This window comes from Bubalus bubalis, chromosome 3 (assembly GCF_019923935.1).
Source record: "Bubalus bubalis isolate 160015118507 breed Murrah chromosome 3, NDDB_SH_1, whole genome shotgun sequence".
NCBI classification, from domain to species: domain Eukaryota; kingdom Metazoa; phylum Chordata; class Mammalia; order Artiodactyla; family Bovidae; genus Bubalus; species Bubalus bubalis.
The window spans coordinates 54,704,374-54,725,377 of NC_059159.1; the positions used below are offsets into that span (position 1 = coordinate 54,704,374).

Sequence of the window (21,004 nt, forward strand, 5' to 3'; positions counted from 1 at the left end):
GGCACCCCACTCCAATACTCTTGCCTGGAAAATCCCATGGACAGAGGAGCCTGGTGGGCTGCAGTCCATGGGGTTGCTAAGAGTTGGATACGACTGAGTGACTTCACTTTCACTCTTCACTTTCATGCACTGGAGAAGGAAATGGCAACCCACTCCAGTGTTCTTGCCTGGAGAATCCCAGGGACGGCGGAGCCTGGTGGGCTGCCGTTTCTGGGGTCACATAGAGTCGGACATGACTGAAGTGACTTAGCAGCAGCAGCAGCAACCTATCAGAACATCTTGGGACTTCCCTGGTGGTCCAGTGGGTAAGAACCCACCTTCCAATGTAGAGGACATGGGTTCCATCCCTGGTTGGGGAATTAAGATCCCACATACTGTGGAAAAACTAAGCCTGCATGCCACAAGTCCCGAGCCTGTGCCCACGCTAGAGAGAAGCCACTGTGCTGCAACAGAAGATCCCGTGTGTCAGAACAGAGGGCCCGGCGCTGTGATTAAGACGGGACACAGCCAAAAATAAATGGGTGTTAAAGAAACAACCCACATCTGCTGTCTTGTCTCCCCAAACACATCCTGAATTCCACTGCCCCTCTCCACACCCCTGCTCCCCCGCTCCAGCCCTAGCCCTAGCCGCCACTGGCAGGCACTGCACTCCTGCAGTGAACTCCAGCTGCCCTTCCTGCTTCTGGACGTGCAGCCCTTTATCTCTTCCTCAACTCAGGGGCCAGCAGGTTCTCAGAGAACACAGATCACGTGCCTCATATGCCTCTGCCCGTCTCCCTTCCCTCTGAGGGCTCCTGGAGGCCGTGCCCAGCTCACAGACCCTCCGTGCTCCAGGCCTACCCTGCTCTCGCTCCATCGCCTCCCTCTCAGCCACTGGCCTTCCACTTGTCCTTCCAGCAGGCACATCTGTTCCAGTGTCAGGGCCTCTGCACTGGCTGCTGTCTTCTCCTTGAATGCCTTTCCCTGGGTTCTCTGCCCCTCACCTACCGAAATGCACTCCAGGCCCCTCACCAACAGAATCCTGTTTATCTTCTTTGGAGCACTGACAGTCCTGAGATCACATGAGGGAGGTCCCTTCTCCTCGAGGAGGAGGAGGAGCTCAGGAGGGCCAGGATTTGGCCCGCCTTGACCCTGCAGTATGGCTAGAACTACAACAGCTCCTGGAACACAGAAGGGGCCCGGCGCGGAGCGGCCATGGGACGCGAGCGTGACGCCCAAGAGGGTCTGCACGGGATGTGCCTCTGCTGGTGCAGCGGGGCTTACTCTGCCCTGGGCCATCTGAGGAAACCCACAGGGAACACGTGACCAGATCGACATGACCCCCAGCCCCAGAAACGCCAGTATTCCAAGCTGGAATCTACTGGTCGGCTCACCATCCCTCATAAGCATCACTCTCGCCCCTGCAGGTTCCACACAGCCTTCCGAGGGCGGTGCTCTAGCTTTGACTCTCTCTCTAGGCCTGGGTTTGATAAAAGGCAAGGCCACCCACCAAGGGCTTTCTGTTTTTCTGATATACTCCCACCATATCGCATTTGAAAATCAAAATCTTCAAGCCATTGCCCAGGAAATCATCATTAAATCATTGGTTCATTTTTATTAAGTGTCGCTGTAATTAAAGAGAATCATATTTCCAAAATCTTCAGCTGCACTTATCAAAACCCACCCTCCAACCAATCAATTAGTATTACAATAACCGCATTCCCTGGTTGCCGCTGCTATTAGCATTTTGATTGAATGTCTGTTGAAAAGTGACTGGTAACAGAAGATTGTGTTCAGAAAGTAATGTTTCTTTATTCGTCACCACCCAACCTTGTCTGGTTGTCTCCAGTCTTGACTCAAAAGAGACAAGACAGTTTCCAAAAGCAGTCGTTTTGGTGGCAGATTATATTTTCACGAGGCTTGTGATCAATTGGGCATAATGGCTCCAGTATCACCAGCGACACACAGGGGGCCCCACCGGCTGTGACCTCGGCGTCCCGAGGCTGTACCTGGGCTGCTGGAGCCCCGACGGGTGATTCGTGTCCCTGCTGCTGCCTCCTCCCCATCCAGTAATCGAGGACAGTTACCGGCAGGTCTGCACACACGGCACTCCCGGAAGACAGAGAATAACGCCCATGTTGGATAAGCCGGTGGACACTGTGATTCCTGCAGAAGATCGTCATCATTACCTACCCTCTTCTCAGCGGGGCACTTGGGAAACCTATTATTCTAATGTAAGTTCTCCATTCACCATCATTGTCCTCAAAGCACCAGTCAGTAAAGAGAGGGGTCAACAGCTCCATGATGGGATGAGAATCGCTGTCTTCTCCATGTTACAGGAATTAAAGACAAGAGTCCATTAAATCACTAGATTAGAATTTAAACGACCTGCTAGTTCCAACAGCTCTATTTACGAATGCCCCCCTGCAAAACTCATCACCAATGCCTTCTGTGACTAGATAGAGACCTCCAGATGCACAACGCAGCCAAACAGACACAAAATAATATTTTCATTGCAGTGTATAATCTTAACCTAGGCAAGTCAGCCACCACAACTTTGCAACTAGAGGAGATCTGCTTTGACTCATCTTAAGCAGAGTAGCAAGAAGAGGGGACAGGAGAGGACATGTCTGGAGTTAGGCAGACCACGTGTTCCAGGATATAAATATGGAGGTGCTTAAATGCCATCCATCCATCCATCCACCCATCCAGTTTCAACCCACAGCCAAAGATACACACGAGTTTCATCTTCACTGCAGATTACCCGTGGCCAGCAAACCCCTCACTTGTCTTCACCCACCTCCTACTCATGGTTCATTCATGTACAATGGTGAGGGGCATTAGCAAGGGTGTATTAATGCTCCAGTTAAAAAAAAAAATCTTACCGAATTCAAGGAAAAAAAGCACTACACTACACGGTTCCTTTAAAAATCTTTCCTTTCTCTAAACTTCATCTCCTTTTTTCTCCCCTTGCACCACCCCCTCCGCCCCCCGCCCCCCACCACTCGTTTCTCCCCTGGCTGCCAGCCAAGATTTTATAATAGTGTCAGGTAGCAATTTCATTTTTAAAATGCTCTTATCAAGGATTTAAGGTGAAAGATAAGAACAGCACAGTAAATCATCATAAAGGAGTGTTCTGTGAGGCATAGCATTTTACAAATCAAAACAGTTAACAAAATGAAAAGGCAAGGACAGGGAAACAAAGTAAGTTTAAGCATCGTCTGAAAGGGGGAGGGCAGAGGCCAGATTAAACAGGAAGATCATCCTTCAGATTTCCAAGCTCCCTCTGGTAATGATCTTGGCATATTTGCTAAGAATTGCACGAACAGTCCAATTTCCATTTTAAAACAGCATGTTTTTAGAAGGCATCTATATTGTCAAGCCATTACGCACACTTAACTGGGGGCTTTCATCGGAGTCATCTGACCTGCAAGCTTGTGTTGCTAATATCACTGCTTTATTATTTATCAAATCAATTTCTTCATGGAATGACTAATAACCCAGCCGCAGCTGCTCTTCCTCTCCCTCACAACCCAAGCTGCTACCGCCCTTGCAGCGGCAAGATCTGCGGGGCTACCTGCAGTACCTCAAGCCCCACAGCTCGAAAAAGAACCTTACTATTTATTTATTTTTAAACGGACCCTCGAGGTGCCACTTAGGATTCAAACCACTTTGTGGCAGCTGCTTATACTACCCAGGAAAAGTTAATACAAGGCCAGGACACGAGCCTTTATTTTACCAGGGGATTTTAATTGTAGTCTCATAACAAAGGAACCACAAACCGAAAATAAAGTAAAAGACAGAGACAGGTATCTACTTTTCTATTTTAATCCTTGATAACATCTTTGATTCCAGTCTATTTTTTTTAAAAAACCAACCAAACGAAAGTGTCAGTCGCTCAGTCGTGTCTGACTCTTGCGACCCCGTGGACTGTAGCCCACTAGGCTCCTCTGTCCATGAGGATTCTCCAGGCAAGAATACTGGACTGGGTTGCCATTTCCTTCTCCAGGGGATTGTCCTGACTCAGGGATCAAACCTGGGTCTCCTGCACTGGAGTCAGATTCTTTACCGTCTGAGCCACCAGGGTAGCCTAAACCAACCAAGGGCCACAACCAATTCAAATGTGCACTGATATGATGCAACCCAAGGCAGGTAATCCCAGAAAATAGTCATTAATACACTGTTTACTCTGACTTTTTTAATACGCTCACCAATCTCTTCTGGAGCCTAACCGAACACTCACAATAAATAAAAACATGCAATTAGATGATTTCCCATCTGCCAGGGGATGATTCAATTGTCCATTAGAAGCTAGAGCTCTAAAAATACATAAAGGGAAATTATTAGGTATTGTTGATACATATTTCTGTTGGAAAACAGGGTTAGTACTATGGGCCAAATACAAAGCAGCTTTTGTAAATCTTACCCTTTTTTTTTTTTAAGGTAAGACATCAAGGGGGAGGGAGCAAATTAAACCGTAATTTTCAGACTACATCTCCTTATTGTCACTCAGAAAAATTGCCAGGTGTTTCCAGAGTAGTTTATACATAAATATACTAGCTGAATCAGGAAATCTTCCCAGGGCAAATGAATCAACTTAATTAAAAGAAGACTTCAGATGCCAAGCCTAGTGATTTTGGAAGTGGGGAGGGAATTTAGGAATCCATCTGTTAAGTACACATTTTTTGCATGAGCATTTAAAATCCTGCTACAGACCTCAGGGCAGAGAACCTTCCCACCAGCCCACCAGCCTACACCGGGCATCAGGGTTAGCCATGTAGGACTGATCTTTTTAAAAAAAAAAAAAAAAAAAAAACTGAACCCGTATTTTCAGTCTTTCTTCCAACTCAGCTGTAAAGGGCGACTACAACAATACCAAGGACATTTTTTTTCTTTCCCTCTTAAGAACGAACGAACTCCCATCAGTCCACCGGGTAATTGTTCTTTCCTAAGGTGCTGGGAAAATTGAAAAGTGTTCGGAACCATCTCTTCAATTCCCCAAAGCCCTCCCCAGAAAACACCTGTCGCTCCTACACCAAGCTCCTGCCAAGGGCTCTGCACCGTTTTACTGGAGCATGTCTTGGCCGGGAGGGAGCACGCAGCAAAGCAGCGGAGACTGCTCACTCTCCGTCTTCAGCTGAGCGAGACCAGTGTGGAGGTGAGGAGGGCCTGCCTGTCGGCCAGCCGCCCTCTCGTGTGTCAGTGATGTCTGCCGAGCACGGGGTGAGGAGGGGGAAGACACAGAGGAACCAAGTAAGCAAGCACATTGCACAGCGGTGAAGAACTGAGAGGTGCCCAAACGAAGGACGGGGGAACCAGCCACCGCCGGAGCTGTCCTTATCTGTTTGAGAAGATTTCCCCGGGGAAAGGGCATTTAACCCCAGGCCTAAAAGTTGAGGAGTTAGTCGACTGTGAGACAGACTGTTCCTGGCAACTCAAGGAACAGCCTGTGCGGGTGGCCCTGCTAAGGAAGCGCCCAGGTCACAAGGTTGCAGGGAACGTGTCCGGGGTGAAGCTGGAGAGGGAAAAAGGGAGGAACGAGAGACTCGACAGCCCAGCACTGCAGGCCTCATCCTATCAGCGACGGGAAGCCAGCACGTCCCATCACTAGGGGATAACTGGATTCACAACCAGAACAATTGGGTGGTAGCCATTCACACCTCCCACTCCCCGCGTCAACCACTGGAGGCCACTGCCACCCACCACAGGCTTACACAAGAGGGCATATGCCACCCGACTGCCCAGGCACCCACATGTCTCAGACTCAGGGTGATCAAAGGCCTGGTACATAGCACTGCCTTTTTAAACGGTTTCAAAGCTGGAAGGGGCCTGGGAGATCATGTGACCCAGGGGTTTCCCAGCCCCAATGTGCATCAGTTTCAGCTGGGGGGAGCGTGAAAACTTGGCCCGAGCTCCAAGCCCAAGTCTCCCTTAATTGATCTGGAGTAAGCCCTAGACATAAGGATGTTTTAAAAACTCCCTGGGCGATTCTAAAGTGCACCCAGGGCTGAAAACCGCTGAGGAAGTCCAGACCTCCGAGAAGACAGTCATTCATCTTACAGGCTTCTAAGGCTGGGCTGTGGGATGACGCATGTCACCTGGACCTTCCCCACCGGCCCTGCCCGCGAGTGAGGAAAGCAAAGCTGGAGTCGTGGAGCTCCTTGGGTTCTGGGTAACATCTAAATGCCAACTAAAAGAACTGAAGGGGGAAGAGGTGAACTTTGGACAAGCTCCTTCCTCGGCTTGACAGTGCAGCCCCAACAGCGCTGAAACGCCTTTTCAGCCTCCGACTAAGGAGATACTTCCAGCGGGCTCTGGGTCCACCCACGACCACTCTACCCAGCGAACATGCAGCTGCGGAGTGTGATTCGGGAGGGAGCCTGGGGCTGGTGAGAGACACAAAGCAGGGGCCACTGTTGCCTCTGGATCTATTCTGGGCGCAGGATGGATGATGTCACCTCCAGCAGCAGTGGGAAGCGGAGTCATGAATCATCCATGAACCAGCCCAGCCTCCGAGATAATACATCGGATGTCGGCACTGACAGCTTTGTGGATCTGGCGCAGAGGCGCTGGCTCCGCCTGGGGTGCTGGAACACAGGCACCGGTGCTGGAAACGCTCAGAAAAGAGGCGCTTTCAATTATCTCCTGCTATCAAGTTGGGGTGGCAAGTTGAGGAAGAAATCTCAAATTTGTAGGGAGCACTCAAAGGCACACAACTTTGATCACAGTGAAACCATGGCAGTTATTTTTTTTACAGACTGTCGGGTTTGCCAACCAAACCCAAGGATTAAGAGACGCACAACCACACGGGGGCTGAAACTATTAATTACTGCTATGCCCACTGGCGTCCTCCGCCCAGAGACCTTGTAGGTGTTACCACTTTGACCCTCAACTGCATTAATTTAGCTCAGAAATTCACTCTAGGATTGAATTTGGCGAATGTTCCTGCCTGGAAGGGTTTCTGGGACAAAATAAAGAAATCAAGAAGTCTGTCTGGCAGGACTTGAAGTTCAGTGTTGTCTTGCTATTTTCCTTCTTTTTCTGTTTTTTTTTTTCCCCAGGGTGGAAGTTGGGGCAGCTATGTAAAGATGGCAAGGTTTGTGTTGTACATGAGCTCTCTCGATTTCCTTCTCTTTCTCTCTCTTTTGGCCTTATTTTTATTTCCCTAAATAACCAAGTTGAATGAACCAGATAGAAATACCAGTCTACTGGGTATGGCATGCATTTTTAGACTTGGGGGCTCCAACAACTCCTAGGTGCTATCAGTAAATCCTTGGCTTATAAAGAAACGACTGAGCTCTGAAGGCTACCAGTTCAACATTAAACCTCAGAGTTCTCTGAGGGCCTCTCTCTCTAACCAAAAAGTTATCTCTAACAATGTAAGGTCATGGTCGCTGGTCATGGTCTCTGGCTAAATTAGACTTGGGCAAGCCATGCCATGCAGGATGTGGAGACTGTGTTCTCAGTTAAGGATAACAGAAGGTCTTTGATTTCTCTTGCGCATAATTCTGGGGAGGCAGCAACTGTGATGGGGACAGGAAACTGCAGGGAGACGGGGCTGTGAGCGCCCGCTCTGACTACAGAGCGGTGAGCAGGGGGTGTGCCCGACAGGAAGCAACGCTTCGTCCTGCTTGTGCATGTCCTAGGGCTGCTGGACAAAGTGCCACCAACTGGGGGCTGAAAACAACAGCCGTGTGTTCTCTCACAGCTCTGGAAGCTGCAAATCTGTGAGCCAGGTGTTGGCAGGACCATGTCCTCTAGAAGGTTCTAGAAGAAAATCTGCCCCATGCCTTCCTCTTGGCTGCAGTGATCCTGGGCTCTCAGCTCCACACGCCCCTCTGCCTCCGTGGTCACGCCACCACGTGTCTCCCTTCCATGTCTTCCCTCTTCTTAGAAGGACACCTGTCTGGCTCAACCCACTTACTCCCATGTGACTTCGTCTTGCGTCTGCAAAGGCTTCCCTGGGGGTTCAGAAGGTAAAGAATCCGCCTGCGATGCAGGAGACCCAGGTTCGATCCCTGGGTCAGGAAGATCCCCTGGAGAAGGGCATGGCAACCCACTCCAGCATTCTTGCCTGGAGAATCCCATTGGCAGAGGAGCCTGGCGGGCTACAGTGCATGGGGTCACAGCGAGTCGGACACGACTGAGCACACACACTATTTCCAGACAAGGTCTAGAGGCCAGGACTGCCACAATTCTTTGGGGGGATACGATTCAAGCCATAACATGAAGGAAACCTATCAGCATCTTCCAACAGCTCCCTAGAGGGTCAGTATTGTTACCAATCAGCTACTTTAGCCTTCATTTGTCAAGAAGCAATAGGGACAGTACTCTTATTGGTAATAACATAGTAGCAGTTACTATGACAGTAATAAAGCTAATATTTACAGATAGTACTAACATCAGATGCTTCACATAAACTTTCTCTCTCAAACCTCACTAGTCCACAAGTTAATACCACTCCCCATTTAACAGATAAGAAAACTGAGGTGGAGAGAAGTTGAGTAAGGTCACACAGCTGGTGAACAGTGGCACTGAAATTGGAAACCTAGGCTCTCCCCCTTCGCCACGTGGCCCAGACACCTCTCGCATTTCACGAGCTGGGCACCTGTTTTGACTCTTAAAGCTTCAAGCAACCGAGACACAGAAGATTCTGTATCTGCCATACTGTGTAAGGTCCCCACATAACTTGGGTTAGCAAGATGCTTTTAAGTTTGTTTTTTTTTTTCCCTCAACTAAAAAGAAAAGACCCTTCCTGGAACGACGACCTCCCTGCTCTGACCTCTTCCCCTCTGGTCTGGGATAAACTCAAGCATCCGGGGCTTCTTTTCAGATCAAGGCTTGGTCTGGTTATCCTATTAATAGCACGTTGTCTGGGAAGAGCAGAAACTAGGAAGAGAGTCCTCATCTATCTATCCGACTCTGTTTATGGAAAGAAAAAGACAGAGGCGACTCAGAGGCAGAGAGGCTTGTCGGCTGCATATAGTAAGTCTTGTTTGGAGCTCCTAGACCTCCTCTCCCCGGCAGGACAGGAAACTCAGATGAGGCAGGACCCACCCCTCATTCGGCCTAAGACGCCACAAGTTCCACCAACCCCGGGAGGACAACCAAGTTCAAACCTGTTGACACCACGTGTCAGGGCCGAGGCAGAAGTGACTTGTAACACTCCTCTCAGAGTACTGAGATGGGAGGAACAACTTCCGAAAACTCTCTCATGCTGCCCCACCACCTTTACAACCCAAATTGGGGTGAACTGTTTCAAGTAAAGGATGATGCTGAGACAGCCCTGAGGGGCCCCTAGTATGTGTTTGACTAGCGAATAAACACACAGGGTACAAAAATTCAAAAGGTAAATGAGTACGAAGTGAAAAGTTTTCCTGAATCTCTGGACCTCTGGCCACTGAATCCTCTTGCCCAGAAGCAAATGCTGTTTTTTTGTTTGTTTGTTTGTTTTTAATTTATGCGTATCTGCATCTAAGAGTCTGTGTATTTATGCATAAAACATATTTAGGTGCTTTCTATAGCTAGAGATTATTCCAAATCCTTTACACTTAGGAACTGATACAAGCCTCAGGCTAACCTGGTGTCATCATTCCTGTTTTACAGAAATGAGGAATCTGAGTCACAGAGAGGGTAGGTACCTTGCCGAAGGTCACACAGCTATGAAGTCACAAACCTCAGATTCAAACACCAGCTGTCTGACTCCAGAGCAAGAGCTCTTAGCCACGAGGCCATTCTCAGTCTTTGTTACCAGTTTCATGACTATCTTTTCAGAAATAGTCCATGCACTGGCAAGCACATGTTTCGTGTAGGAAGGGGAGGGGAAAACTTTTTTTGAGAAACACCAGGTCTTAAAAATTCAACGAGTGTAATGTGTCTAAAGAAGTTAAACCGGCAGTTCTTCAAGGCTGAAAGGAAAGGACCAAGGCTGCTGGGCACTGACCGCTCTCGCTAGGCACTGACTGCTCTCGCTGGGCACTTCACAAGGGGCTCATTAACGCTCACGGAGCAGGGGTGTTGGCTCCACAAGAGAGAAACGGGGCTCAGAGCCCTCGGGGGCCGCACCCACGGGAAGCTGGGGCTGAAGCCGAGTATGTGCGTGCTACAGCGTTTCCGTGGCGTCTGCCTCTCTGTGACCCGTGGACTGCAGCCCGCCAGGCTCCTCTGCGTGGGATTCTCCAGGCAAGAGCCCTGGAGGGGGCTGCTGCGCCCTCCTCCAGGAGCTAAGTACAGGCAGCGCTAAACCCAGGCTCTCTCCAGAGTGTCCTGAGACAGACACAAGCGGGCCAGGGAAGGTCCTCCAAGTCCAGGGCCCAAGCACAAGCTCGAGTCCTGAGCTGTACAAACGCAGGGACGTCTCCAGTCTGGGCAGGAGGCGGCCGCCCGGCTCTGGTCCCCCAGGTCCGCCCCTAGCAGCGCCGGGATGCTAAGAAAGGGGAAGCTTTTAACCAAGTGGCCGAGCTGAAGGCGCCTCTCTCCTCAGAGAACTGAAACCACGCGACAGTCGGAGCGGGGCCTCTCTGGGAACAGGGCCCAACAAAAGCCTCGTTGTCTCGCTCAGCAAAAAAACCTTTTCTTGGTCAACGAAGTGACAGACCCTGGGCCCATTCCTTTCTGCATCCGTGAGCCGCAGCCAGGAGGGAGGCAGGAAGATCTCCTAGGTCAGCACCCTCTGGGGCCAGGGCTCTTAAGGAAGGGAACTTCAGATTCATCCTCCAGCAGGGACACCTCAGGGCACCCAGGGAGCACAGTCCCCACCTCCCTGTTGCCAAGGCACTGTGGGCTCTGTGTGGGTCCCTGACCACTGGGGAAGCGCAGGAACAGGAACCGAGCTCCCGTGTTGATGAATATCTCAAGAGACAGTGCCGGAATGGGTGCTTCCGGAATGCAGTTCAGTTAGCTTCAGGGAAAAAAAATAAAAAAATAAATAAAGCGTGCTCCTTGCTTTCCTGTCAGAAATAAAATTAAGGTCTCAGATCGATGCTGCCAGGGCTGGGGGAGCCACAGGCATCTTTAATGGCCTCCTCTACATGTTTGCAAATTCACGGTCCCCTTCAACCCTGCCCTTCTAATTGGTTATTTGTGAGGTCGTGTTTGCACCGGTTTCTCGGGAAGGCTAATGGTGTTTATTTAACAAGAAAATAAAATGTGCAGACAGCTCCGGGGCCGGTCTCTGAGAGCTGGCTGGGGAGGGCCCGCAGCTCTTTACCCCACTCCCCTCCCTCACCCTCGAGCGGCCCTTCCTCTGCAGGAGGTCCTGAGAGGGATCCGGCGACAGGTCAGGCCTCGAGGGGACCGCAGTGGGGTCCCGGGGGTGGGGGCTGGGCCCCAGAGCCTCTGGGCAAAGCCCCGTGAGAGTGAAGAGGCGGGGTGCATCCTCTGCTGGGCGCCCCTGTAGGGAGCCTGGCTTTAGAACAAGCTTGTTGGGACCACAGAACCCAGTGCAGAGCTCACCCCGCTGTGGGGCTTACCCTTAGAACAAGCTCGCTGGGACCACAGAACCCAGTGCAGAGCTCACCCTGCTGCAGGGCTTGGCAGTTTTTCCTCGTGCTAATTGAAGTCCACCCAACTTCAAGTCAGCCCATCACTGTTTTCCAAGAGAACCTCTTCAAGAACCCACCGGCAGCAAATACACCTCACTGCCAGCACCCCGCCCCCCCCACCAAATCTCTTCTATCCAAGAGGGGTGACAGAGTCAACTGCACTGAGCTTCCACCCCACTCTAACATCCTCCCATAGACGCCACGGCTATCAAAACCTCACCGCAACAGGCGGTCCACACTGACACCGGTCCACTCTGGGCAGAGGAGAGGATTATCAGCTACGCTGATCCAACTCTCTACTTGCACGGAAAAGCCCACCAGCACGTGGGTGACTTCACCGCACTACGGCGAGGCTGAAAGCTCTGCCCACCAGCACCCTCGGCGTCAGTGGCCTGTGACAGACCAGCACCTTCCTGTTGACGGCTTCCAATTCAGGTGCAGACCAACACCAGTAACGACCAGCTACTGGCTCACAGGTCGCCAGTGTACCCCGTAATGCATCTCAGACCTGGGCTAGAGAGTGATGGGTACCTCTCAGCTTCGGAGACCAGCACAGGGACGAGAGAGCAGGTCTCTGAGGTGGGGGAATGCAAAGGGCAGGACTCTAGCGGGGAGTGTGTGTGTGTGTGTGTGTGTGTGTGTGTGTCGTGTGTGTGTTAAGCTGCTTCAGTCATGTCTGTGTGTGTATGTCTGTGGGGTGTGTATGTGTGAAGCCACTTCAGTCGTGTCTGACTTTTTGTGACATTTGTGTATGTGTGTTAAGCTGCTTCAGTCGTGTCTATGTGTGTGTGTCTGTGGTGTGTGTATGTGTGTGAAGCCGCTTCAGTTGTGTCTGATTCTTTGTGACCCCCTGGACTGCAGCCCACCAGGCTCCTGTGTCCATGACATTCTCCAGGCAAGAATACTGCAGTGGGCTGCCCTCCTCCAGGGGATCTTCCAGACCCAGGGATTGAACTTGTGTCTTCTGCACTGCAGGTGGATCCTTTACCACTGAACCAACCGGGGCAGCCCCTAGCATGCCCTAGGTGCTGAGCTTGGGCATGGGTGTGGTGCAGTACGGCCTCGTGTCAGAGCGGCTCAGGCGTCCCCACCTGCTGTGACTCCTAAACCCTCCTCACGCTTGCTACCCCACCCACAGCCCTTTCCACCCAGAAGGACTTATCTTCCTGGTCAAGCACACTTCTTACTCCTCCATCCTGCAAGTGGAAGTGACATCGTTACAGGCAGATTCTTGACCCTCCTAGCCACCGGGGAAGCCCCTCCAGCCTACAAAGTCACATTTATAAATTGTAGCATCCCAGCCCTCTCTCCCGGGTAAATGAAGTCAGGATGTTAGACTCTCCTTGGGAAAGACACACACACATTATCTGTGACAGCCCACACCTACAAATGAAGCAATACCTTTTTATTTTTAATTTAATTTACGCTGCTGTGAAACTCTTTTTACATGCCCCCTCCCCCTTGGGAAACAGGCATCAATAAGCAAACAATTACAGTGTGATTTTTAATCATTTTTAGTGTACATAAAAGAGTCAGTCTGGACTTCAGAGGTCAGTTTCAACAGGGAGTGTCTGGCAGGTAGTCAGGACATTAAGGGTTGGTTATTCTCCTTAGAAATGCACTATCTTCTATCACTGCTCCAGCTATATCTCACAGGCACCATTTTAATAAGCTGATCACACAGATTACAGAAACCTTAAACCTCAGCCAGCTGGTTTTGGGGACAGAGATGCTGTCTGGGCTTCTGAAGCCCAGCTCAGTCCCACGCCCGAGCCTGCAGGAAGCCACTGCCCTGACCACAGGGCCCACCACAGCCCCCTTCCAGTCTGGGGGCCCCCGAGGGGCACAGCTCTCCTGGGGGAGGACTCCCCTTGTGCAGGGAGCCTGTGGGGGACGTGCTCCCTGAGCTTCAGAGGACCGCCATGGGCTGAGGGCTGAGGGCTGAGATCGGGGCAGGGGACTGGCTCAGAGCCTGTTCCTCCCCAGGGCCATTGGCATCACACTTAATAAGCCACTGCTAACAGTCGGGAGAGGAGCCATCCATCACATGGACCTTTACTTTTCTCAGTGTATCCTGTTCCTCTGCGTCTGGCAATGTTCCGAGACAAACACGCCTGCTGGGGGATGGAAGCCATGGGGAGTGCGGAGGAGGGCCTGTCCCCAGGTACTGGGCCGGAAACCACCCCCTCCCGCCACCCTCCGCAGGCCACCCTTAGACAAGCTTCAAAGACACCCAGTTCACTTCCCCTCGGGCCTCCAAGCACCCAGCTCTCCCCTGATGAGCCAGACTTGGGGGGACCTGGCGTGGAGGCTGAGGTCAGGGGCAAGGGGCAGAGCTGAGGCTCCCCTGGAATGAGGGGGGTCTCCCTACCCCCCCAGGAGGTGACTGAGAGATGCTCTTCAGCACCCAGAATCCCCAATTCATGGTCTCAAACAGGGCTGACGTGGGGAGATGGGAGAGCAAGCGCTGAGGGGTGCCACCTTCCCTCCCGCCCCCCGCTCTCAACCAGCCACCCCGCCACCACCCACCAAAGAGCAAATTAGAAAGGACGGCACCTTGTTCCTCCCTCCCCACCCCCGCTCACCTCCAGCTCCACTCTGGAATCAATACCTGATGCTGAATTCAAGATCTTATCTGAGTTTTGCAAGGATATAGCAACAAAGTTTTCCCCAATGATTAAATCCTTAGATGATCAGCCCAATATTTTTCAGCCCACCTCTAAGAACATTTAGAGAGCAAATGAAATGACTCTGGAAAGACTGGAAAGCCGCCATTCTCTCTCCATCTCTGGCACAAAGAATCCCAGAGAAGGCCATGGAATGAAGTGATGGATGCTAAGAAGGCCCCAGCTTCTCCCAGGAGCTCAGCTTCCCGTCCGGCTGTAGGGACCAGACATGTGACTTCTCGAAACTGTACCTGCCTCGGTTTATCCATCTGAAAAATGGAGCAACACTGCAGTCCAGCAAGAGGACAGATGTGGAGGAGGACTAATGATAAGGAGATGCTCAAGTGCTTAAGGAGGAGGGCATGGCACTCCAGTACTCTTGTCCGGAGAATTTCAGACAGAGGAGCCTGGAGGGCTATAGTCCATAGGGTCACAAAGAGTCAGACCCAGCTGAAGGGACTTAGCATACACGCTTGTAGAGCGGTTAAGGGTGCTGGCTCAGGGTTGGACAGGCTGGGCTTATGTCTAGGCTCTGTATAGACTAGTGTGTGGCTCTGGGTAGCTTCGTTTAGGTGCTTGGTTGAGGGGTGCTTAGAATGTGACTACTTCCACTGGGAGTGTCAACATAACTTGGTTAACACAGAACCCTGTGGCGGGAGGCCGGAACCCCTTTCAGGAATGCTGGGATGCTGCTGGACGGCGCTCCAGCTCCTGGTCCCCTCCGGGACTTCCTCAGTGCAAGGCCAGGACGACACCTGCTTCCGGGGTCAGCTGCCTCCCACGCCCGAGCGACATACAGGTGTGACTGGGGCGGCGGGAGGACCACCCTCCCTTCAAACGCCGCAGGGCATCCCAGGTCAGCAGAGCAGCCCCCGCGAATCCCCTGCCCCGCCTCAGGGACCCACACGCGCAACGAGTGCTCCCCCTCCCCCAGGGAACACAGGAAAGAGAGACAACCTGGGCCAGCCAGAAGCACACTTCAGGCCCCGGGGCTCATCAGTCCTGGCTCCTGTATTTTCCAGAGGCGGAGCCGGAGGGTTTGGAGAGATTAGGAGAAGCGCCCCTGACTAAACCCATGGGGTCCACAGGGGCTGGGAGGCGGTCCCAGAAAGGATGAAAGGGGGAAGACTCCACGCTTCCGTGCAAATCAGATGTTGCATAACCTTCCTGCTTCCAGCATGGAGGAAGCATCTCCCCAGAGGGCTCCCCTCCCTAGAGGGCTCACTGTTCGCTGTCCCCTGGACCCTTTCCCAGGGTGCCACTGCGGTCCAAGTGGGGATGTACAAGGGGAAGAGACACAGGCTGGCGCCTCTGTGAACAGGAGGAGCAGACTGCTGTGCAGATGCCACTGAGGACCGCCCGTGTGCCTACGGGGCCCTCGGGGGAGAGAGAGGTGACGGCCACAGTGGGACCAGGAGGGGAAGTTCTGCCCAACTCCTGGCTCCTAATGGCAAGTGCGGCCTGACTCCCCGAAGGCCAGGCCCCGTGCCCTGGAGTTTTTCCTGCACGGCAGTGGTCACAGTTCAAGGGCACACAGGTGGTATTCAAAACGCCTGGGGCGGAGGACACGTCACCGCCCAGCAGAGCTGGGTCAGATGCTGATGGGCAGCACTGAACAAGCGCCCTGACACCACGGAGGGGTTAATGGTCTGCGCCTCTGTCAGCGGCGAGCTGGCGGCAGCGCCAGCCAGAGAGGTGTCCTCAACTTCTGCTAGGGCAGCACTTTCCTCGTGATAAGATAATGGAAAGCAGGAAGCCGAGGAGGTGAAGGGAAGGTTGGGGCAAGGTGGCTGCAGAAGGATTTTATTTTCTCGTGCTTATCACCCGATTCCAAATGCACATTCCATCAGGCCAGGGCCGTGGGGCCCGCCTGCTCTACAAGTATGTGACTAGAGCTTCTCTTGTGATACGTTCTTATATTTCTGAGAAAATTCTTTCCTCACCTAATGCTCTGAACCAGTGAAGTTATTACCCCAGCTTTGGCCCCCAGTCCAAAGGGAACCTCTTTCTCAGCTAGAGGGGCTGGAAAGCGTGGGCAGCCTGAAGCCCCCGCTCATACAGGAAGAACAGTGGGGGCAGATGTCTGCACAGGGGCAGCCAGCAGCCGGTGTCAGGCCCCCCCTGCTGAAACCTCTAGGCACGCGGCCCCTCTCGCCTTCTCTTACCCGCTCGGCCAGCATCAGGCCAGCCCCAGGCTGCACCGTGCAGGCCGGCTTCCTGTGCCACCGCACACACCCCAGGCTCAGCAGGGCTCAACTCTTGGTTGAATTGAGCTGCCATCTTGAGATTCTTAGTGGTTTTTCCGAGATCAGACGAGATCGGGCACGTTCAGGGTGGTACGGCCGTAGACTCTTAGTGGTTTTTGACACCCTGTTCTGACTCCACAAACCACATAAGGGGTCTGGCACCGATCAGAGGAAGGCCAGGAGGCTATGGGGAGGGCCGTGCCTGTGCCAGGGGCTCTGCCCACCTTCCTGCCCTTGCCTCACCAGGGGCATGAGCAACGATGCTCCTGGAGCCACCCTGAGCACTGGGCCACAGAACAAGCTCCCTTCAGCTCACAACCAGAAACCCTTCCCTGACCTGGTCACAGAGGGGCCACCACCCCGTCCCTGCACCCAGCGCCCCTGGAGAAGGAGAGGAAGCTTCCCCAACAGCAGGCGGCCCCTGGGTCAGAAAGAGGGGAGGCTTTCCTGGCGGCCTCCTCCGCAGGCTGGCCGGGGGCCTGATGCCCTGGCTGTGAATCCAGCTCCGCCTGCTATCAGCTGAGTGCCCAGAGACTCACAGTCACCTCCCCTCCTCAGGTCCCTCAGATGGTGAAACTCTTTCCCTGCTCAGCTGAGACGGTTCAACGAGATGATCCATCATCTTCTCCCACACAAGGCCTAACGCAGAGCAGGAGATCGAAAACACCTTTATTCAATGATATTCAGAAAAGGACAACAATACTACCTAGAAACTGCTGCGGAGTCTCCCAGGATTATGAATTCTAACACCGAACGCCAGTGCCTCACTCAGATGAGCTATGCCCACCCTGAAAATCAAAGGCTGGAAACACCCTTCTCAACAAACCCCGTCCCCACGTGGAGACAACAGATAACAGAACCTGAAATCAGCCGTCCTGGGTGTGAGTCCCCTCTCTGCCAGCACTGAACGCTGCAAACCATCCTGTCAGGAGGGACTAACATTACCTGCATCTTACAGATGAATAAACTGAGGCATGAAGAACTTACGGGATTTTCCCAAAGTCACAACAACCCCCAGGGTCTGCTGTGAAGACCAAGTTAGAAGATGCATGTGGAAGCAGTGCCAGGAAAACCCCACGGACCGAGGCAGTGCATGTGCTGATCAAGGTAATCGAGGATCGCCCACCGCCTGCACCACCTTCCTCTCGCTCCTTGGCGCTCACTCCGGAGCGCTGGAGAAGACAAGGGCAATCGTCCTCTTGATCACATCTACAAGCTCCTCTCTCTCCCCCTGCCTCCCGTCCTCCTCCCCCTCCAGCCCCACCCCGTCCCTCCCCAGCATGTACCCTCCCTGATACTGCAGTTCCCGCCCAGTTTTCCATGCTCCCTTTTGAGGATGCTGTAGCTGGATGGACGAGTCGCTGGGTTTCCGGGCGCCCTCAGGACAGCCCCTCCTCCGCCCAGCCCTGCGAGCACCACTCCCCATTCTGCTCCTTCCTCCCTTTCACTCAGCCTGCCTGCTCAGAGCAGGAGAGACAGGCAGTCAACGCTGGGTAACTGCTACTAATCACAGGTGACAGTGAGAATGTAAACAACACAGGAAACATCTAAATGTAATCCAAGTGGCAAGGAAACACGGCTCGCTGGCTCCTTCTCTGGAGAACACGGCTTTCCTGCCACCCTCTTTCAGAAACCCTGCCCATGAACGCCCGGTGGATACACACCCCAGAAACCAAGAGCTTCTGGAGAATGGGAGGACTGAACGCCGAACCATAACTTCTGACCCTGCTTCCTCTGGGAAGGACTTTCTGGAGTCATCCGATTTTCTATTTACAGCAATCATCTCAATGTGTCCTTATTTTGGGGCTGGGGGACTGAGGTGGCAGAACTCGGACACCCCTTTGAGAATCCACTCAAAGCTAAGAAACCTCTCCCGGGAATAACATAAAATACTTTGCATGTCATTTCAAGGGTTCTTAGACCCCCAAGGTGAAACCCATTTTCTAAAACGTGGACAAGACACCAAGCACAGGAGACAACACGGGGAAGTGTAAACGTCTTCCAAACGTCCGAGAGGCACAAAAGGGCATTTCTAGGTCTGTACTCACTGCATAAACCTCGGACGTATGTACAAGGCACTCACCACATAAACCTAGAAGAGGTTTCTTTGTTGGTGCTTTCTTTTTTTTTTTGCTTTTTAGATGGACAGTGTGCTTCTAAACCACCTCCTTCAGTGCAAATTGAGAACTCAACTGACTAATTGCTGTGAATAACTTCCACTTGGTTCGCTTAAAGCCTGGTTCAGCAAGGACCAAGAACGTGTTGGGTGTGACTGCATAATTAAATGACAGCTCCCAAGCCCACCGGAAACGGTGTTTTAACGGTCCGGTATCAACTCTAGGTACCGTCGCGGCCCTCCATTAGCAAAGACCTACAACCGACGTCACCTCCAACTGCCTGATTTTGGAACAGTCGCTGTCTTTCGTCTGTGGGGCTGGGGGCCAGGAGAGGACGGAGGGGCTGCTTGCTCACGTGCGGCTTCTTACCTCTGTGCCTGTTGGTCGTCTTATCAAACATCAGCATCGCATCCTCCACCTGCAGAGCGAACACAAAACAGAGTCTGCTTCAGGAACTTTAACAAAATACAGGGCACATTGTATGTTCAGGGGAGGGGGGCAGTCTCCATTAGAGAAATCATGTTGCTCACTAAAACCTATTTGAAAACACAAATATTAAAAGAGAAAATAAATCACTTTCTTTCCGTCTTTCCAACCTAGCACCGCCACATTTAGCATCTGGTGTACTTCCCTCTAATTTTTGTAAAAATCTATGCCTATGGCTTCCCTGGTGGCTCAGTGGTAAAAAAAAAAAATCTGCCTACCAGTGCAGGAGATGTGAGTTCAGGCCCTGGGTCAGGAAGGTTCCTGGAGAAGGAAACGGCAACCCACTCCAGTATTCTTGCCTGGAAAATCCCATGGACAGGACATGGGGTCGCTAAGAGTCGGACACGACGTAGCACAAATGCACGCATGCCTATTTTAACATAGTTTAAAATCATATCACACATGGAATTTTCCCCTTGTTCTTTTTTACTTAAATAATATTACAACACTGCAAACATTTCCCATATAACTATATCACGAATACTATCTTTTATTCCCCTAGATTTTTTTGTGGTAAAATACTCATAAAAATTGCCATTGTAACCCTCTTTAACTGCACAGTTCAGTGGTATCAAATAAATTCATAAAGTTGCAGGAGCATCACCACCATCCTCTCCAGAACTTTTTTCCTCTTGTAAAACTGAAACTCTACCTCCTTTAAGGGGGACCCCCTTCGTCCCCTCAGCCTATGGCAGCCACTTGCCCACTTTCTGTCACCAAGACTGGGACCCCTCTAAGTATTTCACATAAGTGGAATTACACGGATTTGTCTTTTTGGGGGACTGGCTTATCTCACTTGGCATAATGTCCTCAAGGTTCATCCGTCTTCCATTGATGTACAGATCACATCTGCTTATCCACATGCCCATCGATGAATGCTTGGATTTTAGCTATTGTGAATAATGCTGCTATGAACATGGGTGTACGACTATCTTGAGTCTCTGCTTTCACTTCTTTTGGATATATACCCAGAAGTCAAACTGCTGGATCATGCAGTAACTTGTTCTTTTATTTTTTTGAAGAACTGCTGTACACAGTGGCTGTACTACTTTACATTCCAAACAAAAGTGCACAAATGTTTTAATTTCTCTACATCCTTGCTAATACTTGCTATTTTCTGCCTTAAAAATAAAAACCAAACAGTAGTCATCCTAAGAGGTGTGAGGTCTTGTGAATACTAGCTTGACTGTCGCATATTTCATGGAGGGAGATGCTACAGCTTACTTAATCATCCTTCAGGATGTTTCCAGTTATACACAATGAAACTTCAACATTTTGATTGTTCTGGGCTGAACTGTCTCCATCCCCCACCCCTGCCAAATTCATATATTGAAATCCTAATGCCCAGATTCTGAGAATGTGACTGCATTTGAAGACAGGATGTAAAGAGGTAACTAAGGGAAAATGGTAACCTGATGGTTAGTGAAAATAGTTCCAGTGAGAGCAGACTCCTTGGGAAAGACCCTGATGCTGGGGAAGATTGAAGGCAGGAGGAGAAGCGGACGACAGAGGATGAGATGGTTGGATGGCATCACCGACTCGATGGACTTGAGTTTGAGCAAGCTCCGGGAGTTGGTGATGGACAGGGAGGCCCGGTGTGCTGTAGTCCATGGGGTCACAAAGAGTCAGACACGACTGAGCGACTGAACTGAAGTTAAAATGCGGTCCTTAAGGGTGGCTCTGATTTGGTATGGCTGCGGTTCTTACACAAAGAGGAAGTCTGGACACAGGTACAAAGAGAGCCACACTCACGTCCCACACAGACCTAAAGAAATCACTTACGAAACCAGATTTGGCTTTGAAGTCCACTCCTTTTACTTATGATCCAGCCCTTTATTCGCTTCACAGGAGACACATTGTGAGTGCAGGCGCTGTTCTGAAACCATCAGCCATTCACTTGCAGGCTGCACCGAGTTTGGCCAGGTGTACAGCCTGGTCTCCTCGAGCATTTTGTGCCCAAGGTTGGC

General features: G+C 51.6%; 1 protein-coding gene across 2 annotated transcripts in view; it reads right to left on the reverse strand.

The window, feature by feature from the left end:
• Positions 1 to 293: 293 nt before the first annotated feature.
• Positions 294 to 21,004, reverse strand: part of MSI2 (musashi RNA binding protein 2) — a 232,919-nt gene continuing 212,208 nt past the window's right edge. Inside the window, exons 6-7 of one of the 2 annotated variants that reach the window (XM_045164964.1) lie at positions 18,921 to 18,969; positions 294 to 2,145 (exon numbers count right to left, since the gene is read on the reverse strand). In XM_045164964.1, coding sequence (XP_045020899.1) covers positions 2,063 to 2,145; positions 18,921 to 18,969 — 132 coding nt within the window. In that variant the 3' untranslated portion in view covers positions 294 to 2,062. The remainder of the gene's footprint in view (positions 2,146 to 18,920; positions 18,970 to 21,004) is intronic. The other variant, XM_045164963.1, reaches the window with a different exon arrangement.